Raw genomic sequence first — 21,900 nt, 5'->3', positions numbered from 1 at the left:
ATTTGCTGGTGTCCCCCTTCCCACACGGCTACCCACTGCCCTGACCCCAAGTCTCAGAGCCCATCCTCCCCTCCATCCCCTGCAGTGGCGGAGGCGGCAGAGGGCCCACGTCCCTGGGGACAGAGGCAGAGGATCTGTGGCAGAACCACCGGCACTTATGGAGCCTGGGGTGGCAGGTGGGTGGGCACAGAACCGGGCTGGAAGGGGCGGGGATGACCAGGTTCCCCTCTTCCTGCCCCCTCTCTCCCCTCTCCTCAACGCCAAGCCCTCCTGCCTGTTCCTCCAGGCCCTGGAGGCCAGAAGCTGGGTGTCTGCGGCCCGCTGGCACACGGCACCAGGCTCCCCGCACGCAGAGGCTGGCGGCAGCAGCCGTGGCTTAGGAATCTGGGTGGAGAGCAGGGAGGGGACGATGCAGAGAATGGGTCTGTGTCGGATGCTCGGCCTCAGGGCTGACACTGGACAACTAAGAAGGTGAGAAGAGAAAAGCGCCACGTGGCCCAGGTGGGTGGAGCCTATTCTTGACCCCAGATCACCCGACCCCCAAATCCCGGCTCTCTCCAACGGGCCACCCAGCGTCAGGGCCAAGTCAGTGCCACGGTCAGACACGTGCACACATAGTAGGTGGACCCTTGCACCGTCCTGCTCACTCCGTCTGCTGTGCCAGGTCCCCGGTAACTGCTGCCAGAACGACTGTCAGCCCACGGGTCTCTCCTCCTAAGCGCATGGGGCGCGCGGCCACTTACAGGAAAGCGTAGGCTCTCCAGTGCGGAACGGATTCCCGCCCGTCACCAGAGCGCCGTGGCACCCCTCTCTCCCACAGGGATTGCAGCTCCTCTGTTCTTTTTGCTGTGTTTTCAGGTGATCTAATGCAGCAAGTGCCAGGGGCTGGGGGGCAGCCGGGCGGGAGAGGAGGGCCCAAGGACACCTCCTCCGCTTTCATCAGCGGGTTGCCTCTGAGGCGCCCCTCGGGCCCAGCGCATGCCTGGCGCGGCCTGGGGTGGCACCTTTCCACCAGGACAGGAGCCCCTTCGCCATCTACCTGCGCTCGCCTTGCTGCCCAAACACAGAAGCCGATCTCCTTCCCGCAGGCTGTGGGCAGCGCACGCCCACTGGCCGCCCTGTCCTCACGCCTGCGCTCCCACGGCACCCATCCCCCGACCCCACCTGGAAAAGGGCTGACCTTGAGCTTGCACCTGAGTCGGCGGAGGGGTGCGTTTAACATTTCCTTTAACCTCCAAGCCACGCAGAGGGGTTGAGGAGGGACAGATGACCTATTTTACAAGTAAGAAAACTGAGGCTCAGATGAGCTAAAAAAGCATGTGGTGTAGCTCAGATTGAGGGGAGATCTGTCCAACCCCAGAACCTGTGTGCTTTCCTTTTACACCGACCACTGAAAGGTTCGACTCCCAACCTGAACGCTGAAGAATGTAAAAAGAAATCTCCAAAATCCCTTTACCTGGTCCTCACTGGATTGATTGATTTTATTAAGAAACCAAGATTTGTTGGGTAGCCCTCACATTTCTGTACCACTTCTAACTCTTCCGAGCAGTTTTGCGTACGCCATCACTTGTTCACGGGGTGATCCATCAGGGTTCAGGCAGGTTTTGTGGAATTTTTTATGTTCAGAAAAGGCCACTTGATCAATATAGAACTAGTGTAAAATGTAAAACTAAATGTGATTTAGTGGAAAGACCCATTTCAAAATTTGCAAATCAAAATCATTTCTGTGTCCAATATTTTAGAAAAACAAAAATATTTTATGGAACTTCCACACTGTCATAGAAGGACCCCAGGAAAGGAATCACCAGGCACAGCACAGGTCAGAAAAGCGAGACCCCTGGACTTCCCTGGTGGCACAGCGGTTAAGAATCCGCCTGCCAGTGCAGGGGACACGGGTTTGAGCCCTGGTCCGGGAAGATCCCAAATGCCACGGAGCAACTAAGCCCGTGAGCCACAATTACTGAGCGCGCGCTCTAGAGCCCGTGAGCCACAACTACTGAAACCCACGTGCCACAACTACTGAAGCCCACGCACTCCGCAACAAGAGAAGCCACCGCAATGAGAAGCCCACGCATCACAACAAAGAGTAGCCCCCGCTTGCCACAACTAGAGAAAGCCTGCACACAGCAAACGAAGACCCAACACAGCCAAAAATAATTAATTAATTAATTAATTAATTTTTAAAAAAAAAGAAGAAAAGAAAAGCGAGACCCCAGCTGCAGAAGTACACAGACGCTCCTGATGTGAACTCCAGGTTGGGTCGGGGGCCGGGTCTTTGGAGAGGCGGCACACCTGTGCCTCTGGTGGCACACCTGGGCTGTGGAGCCCGCAATATCCCTCCTCTCTAAGCTGTGGGACCTTGGGCAGGTTTCTGAATTGCTCCAGGGTCTCAGTCTCCCCATCTATAAGAGGAGGCTGATGGTACCTAATTTACAGGAGGGTAGGGAGGATGCATCACTTCGTTCAATAAATACTTATTAAGCGCCTACTGTGTGCCACACACTCTTCTAGACTCTGGAAATAGAGTAGTGAATGAGACAGACAAGGTCCCTGGTCTCAGAGAATGTATTTTTTAATGCAGGGAGGGGGAGGCAGATAAAAAACCAGAGACAGGATGATTCCAGATAATGAAGAAAATTAAACAGAATGATGTGATGGGGGATGGACGGTCGGTGGGGGGTTGAGTTGGGACTTCAGAGTAGTCTTTTCTAAGGAAGTGACATTTGCGCTGAGACAGACAAAAAGGAGCCAGGGAGCTCCGGGAGGACAGTGACACAGACAATGTCAAGTGCCAAGGCCCTGGGCAGGGCAGGGCGGGGCGAGGCAGGTGCGCCTGGGGAGCGGATCACAGGCCAGCGTGTGAGAGAGAGGCTGGGGCTTGGCTGTCACACCTGGTACCCAGCCGGGGTCAGCGACCTGCGGCCGTGCTCACTCCTGGCAGAACATAGCCCACTAGAAGCACAGGCACCGATATTCTAGAAGGTGGCAGGTCCAGCAGCAGTCCCGGACACCCCCGGACACCCACTCCCCTCAAGCTCATTCTGAGACCTATGAAATCATCCCAAATGCCATCTGCAACAGTGACAAAAACTAATAGAGAGCTTCATCTGCACCAGACCCGGAGAGCAGGGATGGCTCTGAAGAGTGGAGCCCGCTGGGAAGACAGCACCCAAAGATTCATCGTGCACCCAGCCGGGTGCCACAGTCATAGGCAGCGGAGGGCACTTCTTTGCATCTTCAACTTCACCTCTGACGGGAGAATGGGAGAATCGTCCCCTGCACACACGGGGACACACACCTGCCCCGTGGTCCAGGGCAAAGAATGTGGAAGGGGGAGGAGCTGGGGGCTGACCGGCTGGCCTTCTCGCCAGAAGCCACGCAGGAATCTCACCTTGAGCCAGGGTCGGGGAACTTGTTTATAAAAAGATGCTCCTCTGAACATCCCAGCTGCCACGGCCAAGGTCAGATCACACCCAAGGTTAACCAGATAGAAATATACAAGTGCTGGACTTCCCTGGTGGCGCAGTGGTTAAGAATCCACCTGCCAGGGCAGGGAACATGGGTTCGAGCCCTGGTCCGGGAAGATCCCACATGCTGCGGAGCAACTAAGCCCATGCGCCACAACTACGGAGCCTGCGCTCTAGAGCTCGTGAGCCACAACTACTGAGCCCGAGTGCCACAACTACTGAAGCCCATGCGCCTAAAGCCCGTGCTCTGCAACAAGAGAAGCCACCCAATAAGAAGCCCGCGAACAGCAACGAACAGTAGCCCCCACTCGCCGCAACTAGAGAAAGCCCGCGCACAGCAACAAAGACCCAAGGCAGCCAAAAAAATTAATTAATTAATTTAAAAAAAAAAAAAAGAAATATACAAGTGCCGTGGCCCACGAAGACAATCTCATGGCCAGGGCTGGCTGCATACTTTGTGTGGCCCAGTGCAAAATGAAAATGCAGTGTTAAAAAATGAGGAATAATTCAGAATAACCATAGCAGAGCATGAAAGCAAGCACAGGACTTATCAAAGGGCAGGACCCCCTGCATTTTTAAGGGGTTCCCAGCCTTGCTCACAGCTCAAAAAACGAGGCACAAAGTTTTCAAACTCCAGCACTAGTGAGACAGAAGCCACCTAGGACTCAGACCCGTGTGACCTGGTAACTAACGCCCCCGGTCCCCTGGGGATGGGGTCCTCTGGGCCGAGTTTGCTATGAGCGATCAGATCAGATAATGAAGGTGGAAGGGCCGGGGCGGCAAGCGCTACACAAACAGAAGGGATTACTATTATTCACCCAGACCGGCGGAGCGCCTGGATTTCTGAGGAACGTTGACATCCCCCAGCAATTAAGTCAAATCAGCATAATTCCAACAAAACATCTAATTTTAGCTAGGTGTGACAATTCCCCCTCAGCAGAACAGACACTGCTGTCTCTTATCAGAGGCGCGGGAAGGAAACCTAGGCGCTGTGACACAGGCCTTCCCCCCAGGAAGGCACCAGATTGTTTCTATTTTCACAATCGAAAGACACGCTCCTGGACGGCTGCTCCCACACCCCACAGCCCAGCCATCCTGCTGGCACGGCTCCTCCAAGTTCCCCCAGCGACTGAGGGGACTCAGCATCCAGAGCAGCAGCACCCCTGCTGGAGGTGAGGCCCTGAGGCTCTTCCGTGGACCAGTCCTCCAGCCTCAGTTTTCCTGTCTGTGAAATAGGGGCAATAATGCCCCTCACACCTCCATCCCTCAAAGGATCCTTTAAGAAGTTAATCATTATCATTCTCTATCTGCACGTGTGTTGAAAGTAAATCACTAGATTCATTCATTCAGCCAGCAGGTTCTGGGGACGCAGAGATGACCACGGCACAGCCTCTGTGCAAGGTGTAACAAGGAAACAGCATTTAATCTGCGGCTTGGCAAGCTGTTACCTAAGGGCCAGATCCAGCTTTTTGGCAGTTCTTGTACAGCCCACAAGCTAAGAATGGCTTTCACATTTTTAAATGGTAGGAGGAAAAGAAAGAATAACATTTCGTAACACGTGAAAATGAGCTGAAATCCAAATTTCAGTGTCCATAAATAAAGTTTTATTGGCACCCAGCCATGCTCATTCATTTGCATACTGTCTATGGCTGCTTTTGTGCCAGAATGGCAGAGTTGAATACTTCCAACAGAGACTAAGAAAATATTTACTATCCGGCCTTTTAAAAGTTCGCCCTCCTCTGGTTGAAACAAACAAAACAATGACTGCTGTGATAGTGAGATTAGCAGGGCTGATGGAACATAAAAGAGGAGGCAATTATTTCTGCTTAGTAGTCAGGGAAGGCTTCCCGGAAGAGATGGTAGTTTTTCTGGATTTGAAAGATGAATAGGAGTTCATTGGGAGGCCAAGGGGAGGAGGGTTTCGAATTTTGTGTGCAGCATCATGTGTATGAATAAGGCCTGGCGGGGGGGGGGGTATGGCAGCATGTAGGCAACGGCCCTGCACGTATTTAGAGATTAAGAGTGGGAAGGCAGGGGAGAAGCTAAAGCTGGAAAGATGGGCTCAGACCAAGTATGAAGAACACAGTGTGCCTGCAAGGGAGCTTTTCTTATTTTCTCTTTCCCCAAGAAAGAGCACAATAAAATAGTAGGTAACTAAGATAGATAGATAGATAGATAGATAGATAGATAGATAGATAGATAGATAGATATAGATAGATAGACACGTTTGGTAACTCAAGGGGCAACCAGACCTTCCCTCCAAACAGTACTCAGAAGGCCCAGGTTCAGGCCCCGCGCAGCCGTGCTCCTGGGAGAGGTGAACCCACCCCAACCCAGGCCTCAGTTCCCGTGTGTAGAATGAGGAGTTGTACTTGATGAGGGTGCCCCTGAGGCCACAGATGCACGGAACAAACTCAGTGTCCACAGCAGGCCGTGGCTGGCAGCGTACCAGGCCCTGAATGCGCCCCGAGCTGCACGTGGCACCGAAGCGCACTAATGAGGGCAGTGGGATGAAGGCCTGTTGGAACAACCTATCCAGGGCACGTTTCCTTCCACCAGGCCCAGAGAGGGCTGAGGCTTCTGCGCCCAAACCCAGCTCTCTGGCCCCTGGCAGCCTCCTCCCTGCCGGGGGCGCCCGGCGGGCCCTGAATGATGCCCCCAGCCCCTCCACCCGCAGTGCGGAGGGAAACATCCCATCTCTGCAGGCTCTTCCACTGGCTGCCTGACCTTGGTGGGGCTGTTTCCACGCAGAACCAAAGGACCAGAGTCCCTCATCCCTTCTCTGAGTTCCTCCTACCATGTTGTTCTCAACGAATCACAGCTTGTAAGGGCTGAGGCTTCTCACCAGAGCACACAAGAGCCGAGCCTGGAGGCCTGGCTCTAGTATTTGCTTGGCCACAAAGAATAGCTATGTGATCTGGACAAGTCATTTCCTTTCTCTGGACTGCAGTTTCCCCATGAAGAAGCGGGGGTGTGAGATGCTATGTCAGCTAGCCTACTCCAGGCCCGCTATGCTGCAGGTGAGAAAACAGAGGCCCAGAGAGGTGACGGGATGTTCCCAAGGTCACCCAGCCACTTCCTGAGAGGCAGAGTCAGGACCAGCTTCTTTAGTTCCTAATGCTCCCATTACAAGAAACGGGTCAGGTACTGCCTTGTATCTGTCTGTATCCGTCTCCAAGTCTCTGTCTATCTGGGCTCCTCTGGGGGAATGTATGCCTTCTCTTCCCCAGTGGTTTGCAGGCCCACACAAGGCGGGATGTATTTCATCCTGCAGAGTCAAGGAACTGACCTGTGGAGTTCGCATCTGTCTCTAGGCTCTGTGTCAAGTGCTTGTAAAATGTTCTCCATTTTTGGCCTCTCATCTTTCTGCCCTTAGGAATATACTTCGTTCTGTCTAATCCTCATCACAGCCCGAGAGGCAGTAAAGGTGAAGGTTTTCACATCAGGCAGCTGGTGTGAAACCCAGCCCTGGCTCTGATCAGGTGTGTGACCTTGGGCCGGTTACGTAACCTTCCTGAGCCCTCCAACGTCCTGTAAAATGGGCCATTCAGACAGCCCCTCGGGTTGAGTGGGCTCAGATGAGTCATGTGCCCCTCAGGGGGTCCCCTGCTGTCCCTTCTGTCCTTCATGGCGAGAACACTGGCCACCAATGGCCAGGTCTCGCTGTGTTCCTGCGGGTGGCAGCTGATGGTTGCAGAAAACAGAAAACGACATGAATTTCAATCCACAGCACCCTGCATCTGCTACTGCCTGCTTGTTACAAAAATCCAGGACTTCAGAGAGAGACAGCCCAAGGTTGCAGCCACAGGACAGGCACGTCCCGATGGTGTGAACCGCACTTAGTCTTCCCAGTCTTACCGTCCTCCCCCGTGAGACGGACCTGGTACCCGCCTCTCTGCAGGGCCGCTGAGAGCAGAGCAAAGTAACGCACGGGCTGCGCTGGCCACCCGTCCAGCTCTGTGTGACGATGGCCACTGTCCACGGGGCTATTTGAGGCCTGAGACCCGGGCGCTCATCTCCCAGGAGATGCAACCACTGGAGAAGGTTCCGGACGTGGAGACCCCCTTCCTGGGACGTTTCTCCTTCCCCTCCCAGCCCCAGCTGAGCAGCCCCTGGAGAAAACTGGACTGGTTTTCAGTCCCCTGGGGCACTGTATTCCCGGGAGAAGGAAAGGGCGACAGGGGCAGAGACTGAAATCAAAAAAGAGCTTCAGTTGGGGCTAAATTGCGGGACTGTCCTCTCCTGAAAATACTGGCTCCTTGGAATCTCAGTGAGTGACGAAGCAGGGATTTTCCAAAATTACGCGATTCATCTCTAAAAGCAGTGTCTCTGAAAAGCCAGGACTGTCTGACAAACCGCATGGCGTACCCCACAGCGCATCCCCTGTTCTTTGGGCTGGGGGTTTGCTGAGTCTGCTTTCCAGGAAAACGCAAGTAGCAAGGGCCGCTTGAGCCCCTTCCCCCATCAGAGTCAGGGCTTCCTGGGCTCCTCCAAACTCACAGAGGACGCTGGCTTTGCTCATGACCTTGAAAGCAGGTGACAGACCCAGTCGCCGTGCACTGAAAATAGAAGGTGCCTGCGTCTTGCATCCTCCATTCACCTGTGCAGGCGCCCTCCGCCCTCCCAGACGCTGCTCTTTGTGACAGATGTAGGAGGTGGCACCGAATTGGCTGCAGCAGGAAGTCTGAAGAGTCACGGGGCTGCCTGATCACACGGGCTCTCCAGGGCCACGCACCCAGGGGAACAGATCTGTTGACCTTGAGCACGGCCGCCTTCCGGCAGCCCGTGTGACCCTGGCCCTTTGCCGCACACCCTCCTCTCCTTGGCCTGCCCGTGACAGCGCCAGCCTCGTGGAGATGACACATCGGGGGGGGGTGGTGAGTGTCCACACGCTGAACCAGCACCCCGGGCTATGCGGTCTTTCACATTTGCCAACATCCCTATGCCCTGGGGTCTGGTATCCATCAGAGCTGGACCTCGACACCTGACAGCCTCCTCCATCCAGACGTCCCGCCCAGCACACCAGAGGCCAGGGCAAGCTAGCTGGCCTCTGGGAACCATTCTGCTCTGGCCTTGGAAATTCACATATTCACGGAATTACCAGCACCCCCAGAAGAATCTTAGAAGCTCACTAAACCAATCCCCTTGCTTTAGAGGCATGGAAACCGAGGCTCGGAGAAGTGTCCAAAGCTACGCAAGAGAGTGGAAAGAACCAGAACGCATGGCCACCTCTCCTGACTCCCCGGCCTGCTCTTCTCATCCACAACCACGCGTAGCTAATGCTCGCACATCTGGGGGTGATTCTCATCCACAACCACGCGTAGCTAATGCTCGCACATCTGGGGGTGATAGGAGAGGAAGGGGAGGTCCGTACAACCCACATCACGCATGGGCGTCATTAGCTGAGAAATGCAAGGTAACGGGCCCATACTCCTGTGTTGTCCTAGGACTTGGTTGAAAGTGCCATTATCTGTGAAAGACGGCCGAGTGGGAAGGGGTCCTGGACACGGCCTCACCGACCTCCCTTCTTCTATGGCATCTCTGACCCAGACTCGGGAGAGCTTCTTGGAGGAGGCGAAGCTGGGCGTGGGGGGTGGGGGGCGGGGGGGTGGTGGCAGGGCGGCACCACAAACCCGGGGGGCCTGGTGGGGGGGTGGGGTAAGCCCCCAGGGGTAGGCAGGGCGCCCACGGCCTCGGAAGCCATGGGAAAGAGTCTGACTTTATCCTAAAGGTGATGGGAGGGAAATGGAGGGTCTCACGAAGGGGAGTGGCACCATGGAGGTTGCAGCAGGATGAAGGCTGGATTGGAAAAGCGACCGGGGAGGCCCGGGCAGGAGCAGTGGAGGTGCAAGCCAAGTGGAAGAAGCTGCGTGCATGGGCGGGAGCCTACACGCTCTTCCGGAAGGATCTAACGACGCTGTAGCGCCTACCTCAGTACCGCATCACGAAGGATGTTCTTTCCACCTGCCTCTTCTAAGTCCTGTCGTGTGGGTGGCAACACTGACAAGTGGGTTAAAGTGCCAAGAGTCAACCATGCGGCTTGTAGCCCAGATGTCCTTCAGGTGCATATCCGCTCAAGAACGAGGTCCACGTGCTGTGACACACGCGAGAAGCCAGAAGGCAGCGTCAAAAGAAAGACCAACCATCGGACTGCGGTTTGCTCCACCTGCAGCAGAAAGCGAGGCCCAGCTGCAGCATCGTGGCTCCCAGGACGCTGCTCCACGTCTACAGAGGCACTGGGTCCCGAGCAGCGGCCGCACCACGTAAGCTGGGATCAGCACGCCAGACTTCCCGCTTCCCAGGTGGCAGAGACCAAAGCAGCTCTTTCCAAGGGCATTAAAATGAATCTGCCAAGCCTCCACGCCACAGGAGAATGTAACATCTCCAGAGATTCAATACAGCTCCACCGACATTTCAGACTTTGACATTTTTCTGACTTGGGCTGTTTCCCCGATTCTTCGCTTTCACTGGCATTTGAGATCACATTTCTCCAGGTTTCCCTAATTCATTTAAGAAATTGGCAGTGATGCTAGATGAGCACTACCAACCTTGGAATGAATCCTTGATGGCCATCTCTGGAAAGGAACTCACAGCCTGCCAAGGGTCACACCTTGGATTTCATTGATTGCTCCCACTGGGGGCGGGGGGGTGGGCAGGAATGGGTATGAGTGGGAACTAAGGCGTCATCGGAACCGGACCTGGCATGTATTGAGTGCTTACTGTATCCCAGGTGCTTTACCATCCTTCCACCAACCCTGCATGGTTGTCCAGTAGGTATTATTCCCTCCACCCTACAACTGGCAAAACCAAGACTCAGAGAGGAAAACTGAGCGCCTTGCCCAGAGTCGCCCAGTTAGTAAACATCCAGGGCACGAGCCCTGGACCATCTGACTCCATCTAAAGCCACTGCCGGCATCTCTTCTCCGCTGCTCCGACATCTCGATCAAAGACGCCCTCCTGGCACACACGGACGTCCATGCAATCTCCTGGTTGCCTTACGGGGCAGTGTAGCCTAACCTCATCTAGCACCTGGGAGGCAAGGTTTAAACTGAATTCTGACAGAGGAGCTGGCGTTAGTGTTTGAGGCCAAAGATTCAGCCGACAGAAGATCTGAAGGCAGAGAACGCGCGTGTATCCTACGTCCTAGAAGAAGTTCGGAGGACAGCTGAGTGCAGCCTGCAGGAGAGAAAGACGATTCGGGAACGGCAGCTACGGGCTCCCCGGGGGGCCTCGGACGCTGGAGTAACCCGCCAGGACTTTATTCTAAGGGCAGTTCGGAAGCCACCGAGGGACTCAAAAGGCAGGAGTGTGAGGATCTGATCTGCATTTTTGGAAGGTCACTCTGGCTGCGGAGTGGAGTATTCCACCCAACACACACACATTTTCAAGCTGGTTTACAATGGGTGGCTTCCCACGCCAAGACCCAGCTGCTCAGACTCTCAGGACCGCACTCCAGCTCCACTTGGAGTCAGAACATTCCGTTACCTACTGGGCTCTAGTCCACATCACCTTGGAATTCTCTCCTGGGGTGTGAGGTCATCCATCCATCCCAGCTTGTGTCTGCAGGAGACACGCAGGCGGAGAAGGCCTGGCTCCCCTCCTTGGCAAGCAAGGCATCCTCCATCTTTCCTTTTAATTACATCACATTACATTTTTTAATGACATTACAGCTGAAGCATAGTCCTGAATTTTTATTAGAAGCATATTCTTAAAAACCTATAATTTTAAGCATCGTTTTGAGTGAATGCATAGCATTTCACCATTTGGGTGATGGCACCAAAGTCACATGTTTAAGAGTGGCGAGGGAAGTTCCTGGTGGCCCAGTGGTCAGGACTTGGCTCTCCCCCTGCCGAGGGCCCGGGTTCCACCCCCGGCTGGGGAACTAAGATCGCGAGCCCTGCCTTCCTGCAGCCCACGTGTGGCCCCAGGGCCCTGCTTTCCCTGCCATCGTCAGTAGCCACCAGTCAGATGCCTTAGCTCCCGCCAGGCCTCGCAGGCTTTGTCACGTGCACGCGCCCTATTTAAGGCAACCTCTCAGAAGACCTGCAGGCCAGGGCTTCGCTGGTGAGCTTGGACTTGGACAGACGGTCTTTCCTTTCCATGGAGCCTCACAGCTTCCCGCACTTTGAAGGACACTTTCTATTAGCTCTCCCGCCATCACATGAGAGCCCCAGGAAGCTACCTAACAGCATATTCCATAAAAAGGACTTGTCATTTTCCTCCTAACCTGTTCCCAGCTCAACGAAAGGCACCACCAACGAACTACCCCAACACCAAGTCAGATATGAGGCCCTGCTGACATTTAATTCACACACACACACACACACACACACACACGCACACGCGCACACGCACGCGCGCGCAGATATGTTAACATATGTCAGGAAGAAACCCACAGCAGCATTGCTGATTACTTACACCCACTTTGTTACTCACAAAGACCAACTTCCTCCACCGCCCAGATGCCTCCAGTCTGTCACATGCTCCATCCCCACTGGCCACCCTAGCACAAGACACCCTATCCCTCCACTGGACCATTCCTCCGCGTTCTAGATGCCCTGCTTATCATGAAGCCGCACGGTCCCATTTCTGCACTGAAGGCACAGTAGCCTTTCAGACTCCTGCCTGGAGTGCCTCGGGCTTCCTCTGTGCTCTGGACCCCGGCTAGCCCCATCTCAGCTTCCTCTCCGGCTCACCCTGACCTCCCCAGCCCGCTCTTTTGGCTCCTGCTATTGGGCCCAGAGGTCCTGGACCACCTCCTCCTCCAGACCCCACTCCCTCACGTTCCACCCATGCTATTGCCTCAGCTGAATGTCCTGCCCCCATTCACCAGGCTGACCCCTAACAGTCCATGAAGACCCAGCCTCTCCCCCCAGGATGCTGCCCCAGGCCCTGGTCCTGGCCAGGATCACCTCTCCCATAGGACTGGCCACGGTGCTCAAGTCAACTCTTTCCTTGCCCACTTCCTTTGGGAAAGTGGATACAGAATAAATAATAAGTAAATACAAATCCCCTACCATCTCCCCTCTTTCCTTCATCTCCTGGCTTGATTGTCCCTTAGTTTTACAACCACCCATCAACTGGCTCCTGTCCATCTGCTAGAACAGAGGCTCCACTCTGCTCTGTGCGAGCTCCACCCGAGGGGACCTTGCTGGACATGTGGGTACCTGGCCCCATAGTGCCCAGCATCTGATTCTGCAGGTGGGCAGTGGGGCAGGTCTGCATGTAACAAGCCCTGTCCCCAAGGTGGTTCTGACATCAGCAAAGTTGAGGGGCCTCTGGGACCATTTCTCCCCTTCCTCTTTCCCTGTGGGTCTCACCGTGAGTATCTGGGGCCATCCCTCCAACCTCAGAATTGGGTTTAAGAGTCATGGCTCTGGCCAGTCCGTAATTAAACACCTCCTTTCCTCTCCTGTGATGCTTCCTCTGACTCCATCCTGACACTCCCAATTCTACTTTAACGCTAGTCTGTGCCTTTTAAGCTCCCAAGCCTGTTTTCTCCCTGACTGCACTCCTCTTCGTGGGCATCACTTAGCCCGCTTGACTTCTTAGGGGAAGGAAAAGAAACCACGGAAATCCAAGGGAGTGACGTGAGAGGTCTGGGCAACAGCCGGGCCGTGCTCGTTTCCGTTCCCACCCATCCAAGTCGGGCTCCTGGTAAGTGTTTCTCATGCAGGCCCAGGACCTCAGAGGCCCTCTACGCATCCACAAAAAAAGCAGAAGTCCCAGAAAGTAAGGAAAAATAGATGAAAACGGCAGACACGTTATCACTCTGTAACTCCATGTAGAAGCAGGTTATTAAACGATCATGTGGAGAAGATGCCAGCTCTGTGGTAGGAAGAGAAATCTCCAAAACAGAAAGTAAAGGGGGAAATAACCATTTGGTGAGGCGGACGAGACAGAAGCGGAGCAGGTGAGCCCTAGGAGTCACTTGTCATCTGGCCTCTTGCCTTAACCCAAGGCCTGAAGAGGGGCTTCACCATCACGCCGGCTGCTGCAGAGACGCTCAGAGAAGCCCAGGGACAGACGCCACGCTCCGCCTGCAATCTGGACACTAGCCCTTCTGTCCTGAGCCCAGACCACCTGCCTCGATTCTCTGCCTCAGGTTACTTCCCGCTCTGGCAGTTTTCCCACTAACTGCAAGTCCTGCACGAGAAGGCAGGAAAGATACCCTCAGCTCTGACTCCCCTCCCAGGGCCCACATAGCCTTGAGCATCCTGAGGATGTAACAAACACGGAAGAAGGCAGCCTAGTGCAGAGGCCTGTGAACAAGCTTTGGAGCCAGGCCCCAGCTCTGCGGTCACCGGCTGTTGCAGGATCCAGCGAGACAATGCCCATAGGACACGTAGTCTCTCAATAAAGACAGGCCCTCCTTGGATAAGCAAAGGTTGTTTGTAGCTATCATTGGTGACAGTGCTCTGAAATGGATAAAAAATGTATTAACCCACACTGAAAAAGTACTATCACCTTAGCAAAAACACAGAACATTTTTCTTCGAGGGGAAGCGTCCAGTCACACAGGAAGCAAAGGAGAAAAGAAAGGTTTTTTTGTTCAAAATTGGCTGGCCATTCAATCTTCTCTATTTTACCTTTGAGGGTTCATAATGCAAGTTCTCCTTTCTTGGAGGATGTGCTATGCTTACACTCCTAAGATGTACAGAGTCTCCCTGGAGGAGTCTGGTCTGCCCATAACAACACGTGTTCCATTGTCTGTGATATTCCACACCCCAGATTTATCAGCCCGGGCCCTAACAGGGATGGCATTCTCAGAAAGTTCAGGAACCACTTTTATGTTCTCCTTTTGATATACAGCTATAATTGCCATGCAGGGCTTTAATAAAGTCCATCTCAAAGTTGTAGACTGCCCCCATGGAGATAACTAAGTCTGCGATAATAAATCTTGTCAAAATAGGAAATTCATTTCTTTCCTGAAAATGAAATGAAGAAAATGATTTAAAGTGTCCTTTTCTCATTTACCAGCACTGAAATAATAATGTGCTGGCCTTCCCAAGCAAACGTCAAGACTCCATGCAACCTCTGGAAGGCGGGGCCGGAGCTTTGGATTTATTAGAAAGAATAATTTAATTAACAATCATTATTATGTTATAACTGTAACCTCTTAAATATACGGGAGTTTTAAATTTTACAAAGCACACTCTCCTTTGATTCTCATCCCAATTTTACAGATGAGGAAACTGAGGCTCATAGAAATTCGGCAGCTTATTCATGCCCAGGTAGCTAATAAGTACAAGAGCTGAAACTGGAATCCAGGCGTCTGACTCCCAGCCCAGCGCTCTGCACGAGGTAGATGTCTGAGCTGCTTTTCAAGAACCGGGAATGGATAGATGGAGCCAAGCAAAGCTTATTTGCTTTTCCCAAAAACCAAACACTGATGGCAGCAGCCTTTGCTTTAGTCAGAATAATTCAGGGAAAAAAACAGATTTACTTGGTTCCACTTCTATAGCGCCAGCTCTACCAACATCAAATAGAAAGACCAAGAAAAAAAAATCTGAACCAGGGCTTCCCTGGTGGCGCAGTGGTTGAGAATCCGTCTGCCAATGCGGGAGACACGGGTTCGAGCCCTGGTCCAGGAGGATCCCGCATGCCGCGGAGCAGCTGGGCCCGTGCGCCACAACTACTGAGCCTGCACTCTAGAGCCTGTGAGCCACAACTGGTGAGTCCGTGTGCCGCAGCTGCTAAAGCCCACGCACCTGGAGCCCGTGCTCCACAATGGGAGAGGCCGCCGCAGTGGGAGGCCCGCGCACCGCGACGGGGAGTGGCCCCTGCTCGCCGCAACTAGAGAAAGCCCGCACACAGCAGAGAAGACCCAACGCAGCCAAAAATAAATAAATAATTAAAAAAAAAATCTGAACCAGTTAAATGCAGCTTCTGAGTCATTTCAAGCCATAAATATTTATTGAGTGGTTATGTGCAAAGACTCTGGCTTTGGCTTCAAGGAGCTTACAATTTAGTAGAAGGGATAAAACAAGAACACGTGTCTCACACACATGCACACACGCCAGAACAAAAGCTGGAGCAACCCAGAGTGCAGAGAAAGAGTGATGGGGGGCATTCAGGAAAGGTTTCTTGAAGAAGAGTGTGATGGGCTTTGACAATGAAGGTGGAAGAAATGACTGATGGATCCACTTATAGAGGCGAAGGCCGGGAATGAGCCAACACACAGGAAAATTGCCTGGCACGTGGTCCCCACTCACTAAAGCTTGCTCGTTTTTAGAGAAAGAAGGCAGAAGCGTCCTTAGACTGAAGTTAAAATAAAAGCTCTTCCATACTGCGAGGAGAAAGCAGAACTGGTGAGCAAGAGAAGGGTCCCAGGGCTGGCTCCCGCTCCCTTTCACAGGGAGGGCCCTCGCCTCAGGCTCCAAATTTCAGCTGCCGCCCGACCTCCTTGGAGCCATGACTGTGAGGCGCCAAGCACACAGTGCTGGCTGCATCTGAGGGTGTAACATCTCCTCTGCCCGCAACATCCTGCTCTCTTGGTCTAGTGGACGGTTGCGGGGGACCGTAGCTCCCAGGGAACAGCCCCACCACTACTGTAGCACAGAGGGAGGCGCTGGATTGGAAGATGGGTAGACAGGGAGTTGGGAGAGTTCCCACATCTTCAGCCAGTGCCCGAGAGGAGGAGGGCCACTTGCATTATTTGAGGCTCCCCAGGTACTGAAATAAGAAGAGGTACCACAGGGCGGGTACCCAAGTTGTGGTGTATTTTAAAGGCTCAGAACTAAATAAATTAACACGTTTAATAATTAACATGCAATGAGACATCCTTATGCTCTTCAACATCCAAACAGAGACTTTATATACAGATATCAGTTCATACCGCAACAGTTATACTAGGGCTGTGGTTCCGCAGCAGGACCTAGGTTTAAGGATGCGTGAGGAACATGATTCTTTTTGATCCTGTACGTTCTTTCTTGGATTGAATATATAGCCTCATTTGGAGATAGCAGCAGAAGTTTACATTTGAGACCCTCTACGAATGGGAGACGCGGGCCCCCATGACCCTCCTGCCTAATCTCCTGCCCTTCATCCCACTCTTATTCACCGCCCCACTCCCCATCCTAACCCACCTCCCGGGGGTAAGCCCTGGCCACAGTCTCGGCTCATGCCTGTGATTCTGGTCACTGGATCAACCAAAGACGTCTCCGCAGTCCAGGAGCAGGGCCTGGTCCGGCTATGTGAGGAAGGCCGAGGGCCCTCCGGGGATGCTGCAGAGACTGGCAGGGCTGACAATGTTGCCTGCACGGCTAAGTGGGGATGGCCACTTTCCGCGCCCGGGCTTGCTTTTTTTCTTCCTGCACCCTCCTCTGCTCGGCTCCTTGGGGTCCAGTGCAAACACTGCTGTTCCCAATGGCTGAAAGCACTTGTCATTTAGTGCAGCAGAGACCCTGCAAGGAACTAACTACAGGCTCGGTGGCAGAATTCACTGCACCAAAAAATTAGATGGTTCCACTGCCTGCCTACAAATCTCTGTTGGTTTGCAAATGATTCGAAAAGAAAGAAGTGTCAGGCTTTCTTCAGATGCCCCCCAAAAAGGGTGCATTGTTCATCTGGACACAAGCCGACGACCAAGAAACCTCTAAGTGAACAGAGACAGACATACGACCCCATTCATTCAAGCACTTGTCCCCCGCGTTCATGGCATGCCCGCTGTGTGTCAGGTGCTGAGCTAGGTATTGGGTAGACAGCTATGTACAGGGCCTGGTCCACTCCTTCACCAACATCAGAGGATGAAGGAGGTGGACAGAACAAGAGAAAAGGAGAGAGCTCAGTAAACGCTACCCCAGGGAACTTACTGGCACTGCAGGCTGAGTGTCACCACTTAAAGCAGGGCTGAGATGTCAGCCCCCTTCTCTCCCTGTCTGCTTCCCTCACCCCTCCTCCTCTCCTCCTTTCTTTAACTCTGTCCCTCTTCTTCCTCATCCATCCTTGGCCTCACCTTTTCTCCAACCTCCCCACCCTCCTCTCCCAACCTCAAGCTCTGAGTAAACAGAAAAAGCGCACACATCCTTATGCCCAAGGCCTCCTCAGCCCTAGAAAGCTGCCGTTCTTAATGCAAATGCCTGCTTGACACATGCTTTGCAATTTATTTACTTCCAACCCCATCTTCAGAAGCAGGGGACTTATCAGTCAGCGTCATAAATACTGGCTCTTTTTTTTTTTTTTCCCAAAAAACTGCAGCTCCAACAGCAAGCATCTGATGAGGACGTGTGCTGCACAAGCAGAAAACTGAATGAAGCCCCAGAAGGATGCAGGCCTTTCTCGAGCTCCAGAGCTTTAGCTCGATTGCCTGAGTCGAGGTGGTTTCTATCTGTGTCAGTCAGTGCGTCACAACATCAGCCTCCAGCCCCGCTGCACAGCACCGTCAGCCAGCGCCTTCCCACACAATACCACCAACTGTAAAGGCTGCAACCACCGTTGAAGTTACAACCGCGATGATTTCTACAAATGGGGAGGGATGCGGTTCTGCTCAGTTAGTCCCCTGTGATAGGTAGGTTGCCCGTGGGACAAACACCTTTCCTTTTAGTAAATACAGAATACCCTTGCTCAGCTACACGTTCACCCAAATCACCAATCACTGGCATCAAATGTCTATCTGCACATGTGAAGTTCTTTCTTCCTGCTGAAATGCGCGTGGTTCCACAGCAACCCCAAGCCTGGGGTGACCAGGGTAGAGTCCTCAGCTGCTTGATCTTAATATACTTTGCCTTAAGAAAATGACTTCATTTGTGGAAAACGGGTCTTCATTAGACCTCACCTTATATGAACCTTCACTCTGGCCCCCAGCCCCACCTCGGCCATCTGTTCAACCAGCTCCTACACGAGTGCCCTCTGCCCTCTCTAAAGAGGCTTTCCACATTGCTCTACCTCCCGTACCTTTCTCCTGAGGGCCTTCCACTTTCTTGTGATTTTGTATTTTGCTATAAATTTTAACTCTGCTCTCTAAGATGGCTCTCAAGACCCGGCCGATGGCGAAAAGAGCTCACCATCATTACGACACACAAACCAAGCACCCGGACTTCCCTGGTGGCGCAGTGGTTAAGAATCTGCCTGCCAATGCAGGGGACATGGGTTCGAGCCCTGGTTCAGGAAGATCCCACATGCCGCAGAGCAACTAAGCCCCTGCGCCACAACTACTGAGCCTGCGCTCTAGAGCCCGCGAGCCACAACTACTGAAGCCCGCATGCCTAGAGCCTGTGCTCTGCAACAAGAGAAGCCACCGCAATGAGAAGTCCGCACTCTGCAACAAAGAGTAGCCCCCGTTCGCCGCAACTAGAGAAAGCCCATGTGCAGCAACAAAGACCCAACACAGCCAAAAATAAATAAATAAAAATAAATAAATTTATTAAAAAAAACACAAGCACCCTCACACCTCACCCCATACCATATCGCCCCTCACCCCAAGAATTTAAGAGTTTACATCATCACTATCACTTTGAATTAAGATGTCCTTATTATTGTTGGATCCATCCTAGCACCCAGGACACTGCATAAAATAAGGAAAATCTGTACATGGCAGATTTTCAAATGCTTACTGACGCAGTATGCTATGACCAGCTAGTAAAACAAAATAACACAACTAGGGGGTGGGGAAGGGAATATATTATCATCCAGCACTCACCATGGAGATCAAGTTCACCAGGAATGTAAAGACTAAGATCAAGGAACAAAAAGAATATTGGAGTTGCCACTTTTCTATGTGTGTATTACGTGCAGTCAGGATTCAGAGTTCTACTGAAGGGAGTTACAGTGAATGGAAAGAACTCACAAAAGAGAAGAAAGGGAGAGTTTTGTTTTGACTATGGCTCCCAAAAAAAAAAAATTTATTTATAGTCTCAGGAGCATCAGGGAAGGAGCTGGGGAGCAAGAAGCGGGATAAAAACATAGAGTGAGCAGTTTGGGAGAGGATGGGCTTCGCTCCTAAAGCACTAGGCAGGGATGGAAATAGAGAGCACGCTTTCCTCAGAAGAAGTTTACATTCATGCCAAGAAAGTGGGTGAGCTCTGTCAGATGTAACCAGACTTCCCCCTGCCTGACTCACAAGATGGGCTCTGGTATTTCAGACCCAACAGAAGGACCTGATGGGACTCTCTCTCTCAGTGGCAACAACCCAAACTCCGATTCCCCGTGGGCCTGGAGAAGGCTTCTTTCTAGGTCCTGCTAAAGGGGTGGTGCCTTTGCGAAACTACTATTTACACACGAGACGGCAGTCCGGCGGGGTGGGGGGGGAGTCGGGGGGAGGGCCGCCTTTGGAAGGGGTACGGCGAAGCCTAGCACGCCGGTTATTCTGGGTACGGTTAGAGAACATCTCTGCCCCTGGGTCTCATCTCGAGGAACAGGCTGGATGTGGGTCCTGCTGACCAAGTGGTATGAGGAGCCTGACCCACAGGCAGCCTGTCCCCTCTCTGCTGTCAACCAGAGGCTCCAAACTTCTTTCCCAGAGTGAGACAGTTTCAAGAAAAAATGTTTCCTTCTCAACGAGGAAGGCCTGAGTCTCAGCCCTGGAACCCCGGGGGCCCCATTCCCCAGTGAAGGGCTTGCAGGCCGTGCTCCGCCTTGACGTCCGCAGGTTGAAATGGCGCTGCGGGAGCTGAAGTTAGTTCAGCCCAATCTCCAATCCAAAGAATCGCATCCATGGACTCCCGGCCTCCTGCACAGGGGGCTCTGAAACAGCTCTGCTGGAGCCCTGGCCCAGTCAGCTAACGCCCTCCCTTCACAAGGGAAGGTGTCTCTCACCAAAGCTGTTTCTAAAGGCGCTTTGAGTTGGGGGTAGGAAGGCCCCAGACCCAGAAGGGAAGCGCTGAACACAGCAGCGGTTGCCCTGAGGGGTCTGGGCCTTTGCTGGGGGGTGTCTTGTGCCCCGACTCCTCCACAGAGAGGAGACCTGTTCTCTGAGCAGGCCCTCGGGCCAGGCTGGACAGCACCCGCGCCCGACTTCCAAAGGAACTTCCCCTCCTGGCCATCCGCCGCTCCTCTCCAGTGACAAGAACAGGAGACGTTGCCAAGTGACGCCGGGCCGAGCCGTTCTTTCCCCGGGCACACAGGGTTGGGAAAGGCGCTGCCTGGGCTCGAGGAGGGTCGGGAGGGGCAGGGCAGAGCCCCGGGAACGAGGCCCTCCGCGCTCCGAGAGTGGGTCACCACCGGCGAGGGGCAGGGCAGAGCAGCCTCGGAGCCCGGAGCCGCGTTTCCCCAAACCGGCTTCCCTGCAAAGCCCGGCGAGGCCGCGCGCCGGAGCGGAGCAGCCCAGCATCCCGCCGCCGCCCGAGGCCGGAAAAGTTCCTCCGGGCGCGGCGCAGCGCGGGCCCGCCGGCGTCTGTCCAGGGTGCTGAAGGGGCTGCGCGGGCAGCGCGCGGGCCGGCTTCCGCGCGCTCTCAGCCTCCGCGCCGCCCGCTCTGCCCTTCCAGACTCCTGCCCTGTCCTCCTCCGGCCGCACCGAAGCCTCTTCCCCGCTCCCCTCCCGCCCCGCGCCCTCCACCCGGCGGCTCCGACTCGGCCGGCCCCGGGGCCCCGCGCCCCTCCCCGCTCCCGGCTCTGCCGAGCCGCTTCTCCCCGCAGCCTCCTCCGGGCGCCTCTGCCGCCGGGCTGTCGCCGCCGCCCCCCTTACCTTCTTCTTTCGGTCACGGGAGCGGTTCCTCCGCTTCCTGTTGGATTCCTCCTTCTCCTTCTGCTCCTGGAGGGCCTGCGCCTCAATGTCTTTGATTTTCTTCAGCTGTTTGGCCGCTTGAGCCATGGCCGGCCACGGTGCCCCGCTCGGTCCCCGCCTCCCGGACCCCTAACACTTGGCGATCCAGGTGGCGACACCCTCCCGGGGAGGAAAAAAGGAGTCTGCGCGCCGGCGGAGTGGGGAGCGGCGTTCCTCGCCGCGGGAAGGCGGCTGCCGGGTCGGCGGGGGACGCGGCCGCGAGACGCGCGGAGGGCGAGGCTGCCCCCGGATGGCGCCTCCCGCCGCGGCCGGAGCTCCTCGCCGGCGCCCGGGACGGGCTCTGGGCTCGGCCCCGCCGCCGCCTCCCCCCTCCCCTCCCCCCTCCCTCCCCCCGTCCCCCTCCCTCTCCTGCGGCGGCTGCGGGGAGGCGGCTCGTACTGCGGCTAGCGGCGAACGGCGGGGAGGAGGCGGACTCCAGCAGTTAACGCAGGGCGGCGCGGGGGCAGCTGGCGGCCGGGGGGCCCGGCCAGCCCGACGAGGCTCGGCGCCCGCGCTCGGCGCCAGCGCTGGCGCATTGCGAGCGCCCGGCTGCGGGCGCGCGGGCCGGCCGGGCTCCGCCACTGCAGGGCCGCCGCCGCAGCCGCCGCCGCCAGACGCATGGGCCCCCGCGCCGTCGGGTCGCGGCAACAAAGCCGCCGCGCTCCCCAGAGCTGCCGGGGCGCCGCGGAGGGCCCTCCTGCGGGCGGCCTCGCTGTGCCGGGGGCCGGGAGGA

At 54.7% G+C, this 21,900-nt stretch overlaps 1 protein-coding gene across 4 annotated transcripts in view; it reads right to left on the bottom strand.

The window, feature by feature from the left end:
* The window catches only part of ANK1 (ankyrin 1), a 205,423-nt gene extending 184,009 nt beyond the window's left edge, over positions 1 to 21,414 (bottom strand). The window contains exon 1 of one of the 4 annotated variants that reach the window (XM_082444308.1): positions 21,090 to 21,414. In XM_082444308.1, the coding sequence (XP_082300434.1) occupies positions 21,090 to 21,215 (126 nt within the window). In that variant the 5' untranslated portion in view covers positions 21,216 to 21,414. The remainder of the gene's footprint in view (positions 1 to 21,089) is intronic. The other 3 variants (XM_082444307.1, XM_082444304.1, XM_082444305.1) reach the window with 3 other exon arrangements.
* Positions 21,415 to 21,900: the final 486 nt, after the last annotated feature.

Source organism: Balaenoptera physalus (genome assembly GCF_965194825.1).
Source record: "Balaenoptera physalus genome assembly, chromosome: 21".
Classification (NCBI taxonomy): domain Eukaryota; kingdom Metazoa; phylum Chordata; class Mammalia; order Artiodactyla; family Balaenopteridae; genus Balaenoptera; species Balaenoptera physalus.
The sequence above is the reverse complement of the archived record's forward strand: the minus strand, read 5'-3'. Positions and strand labels throughout refer to the sequence as shown.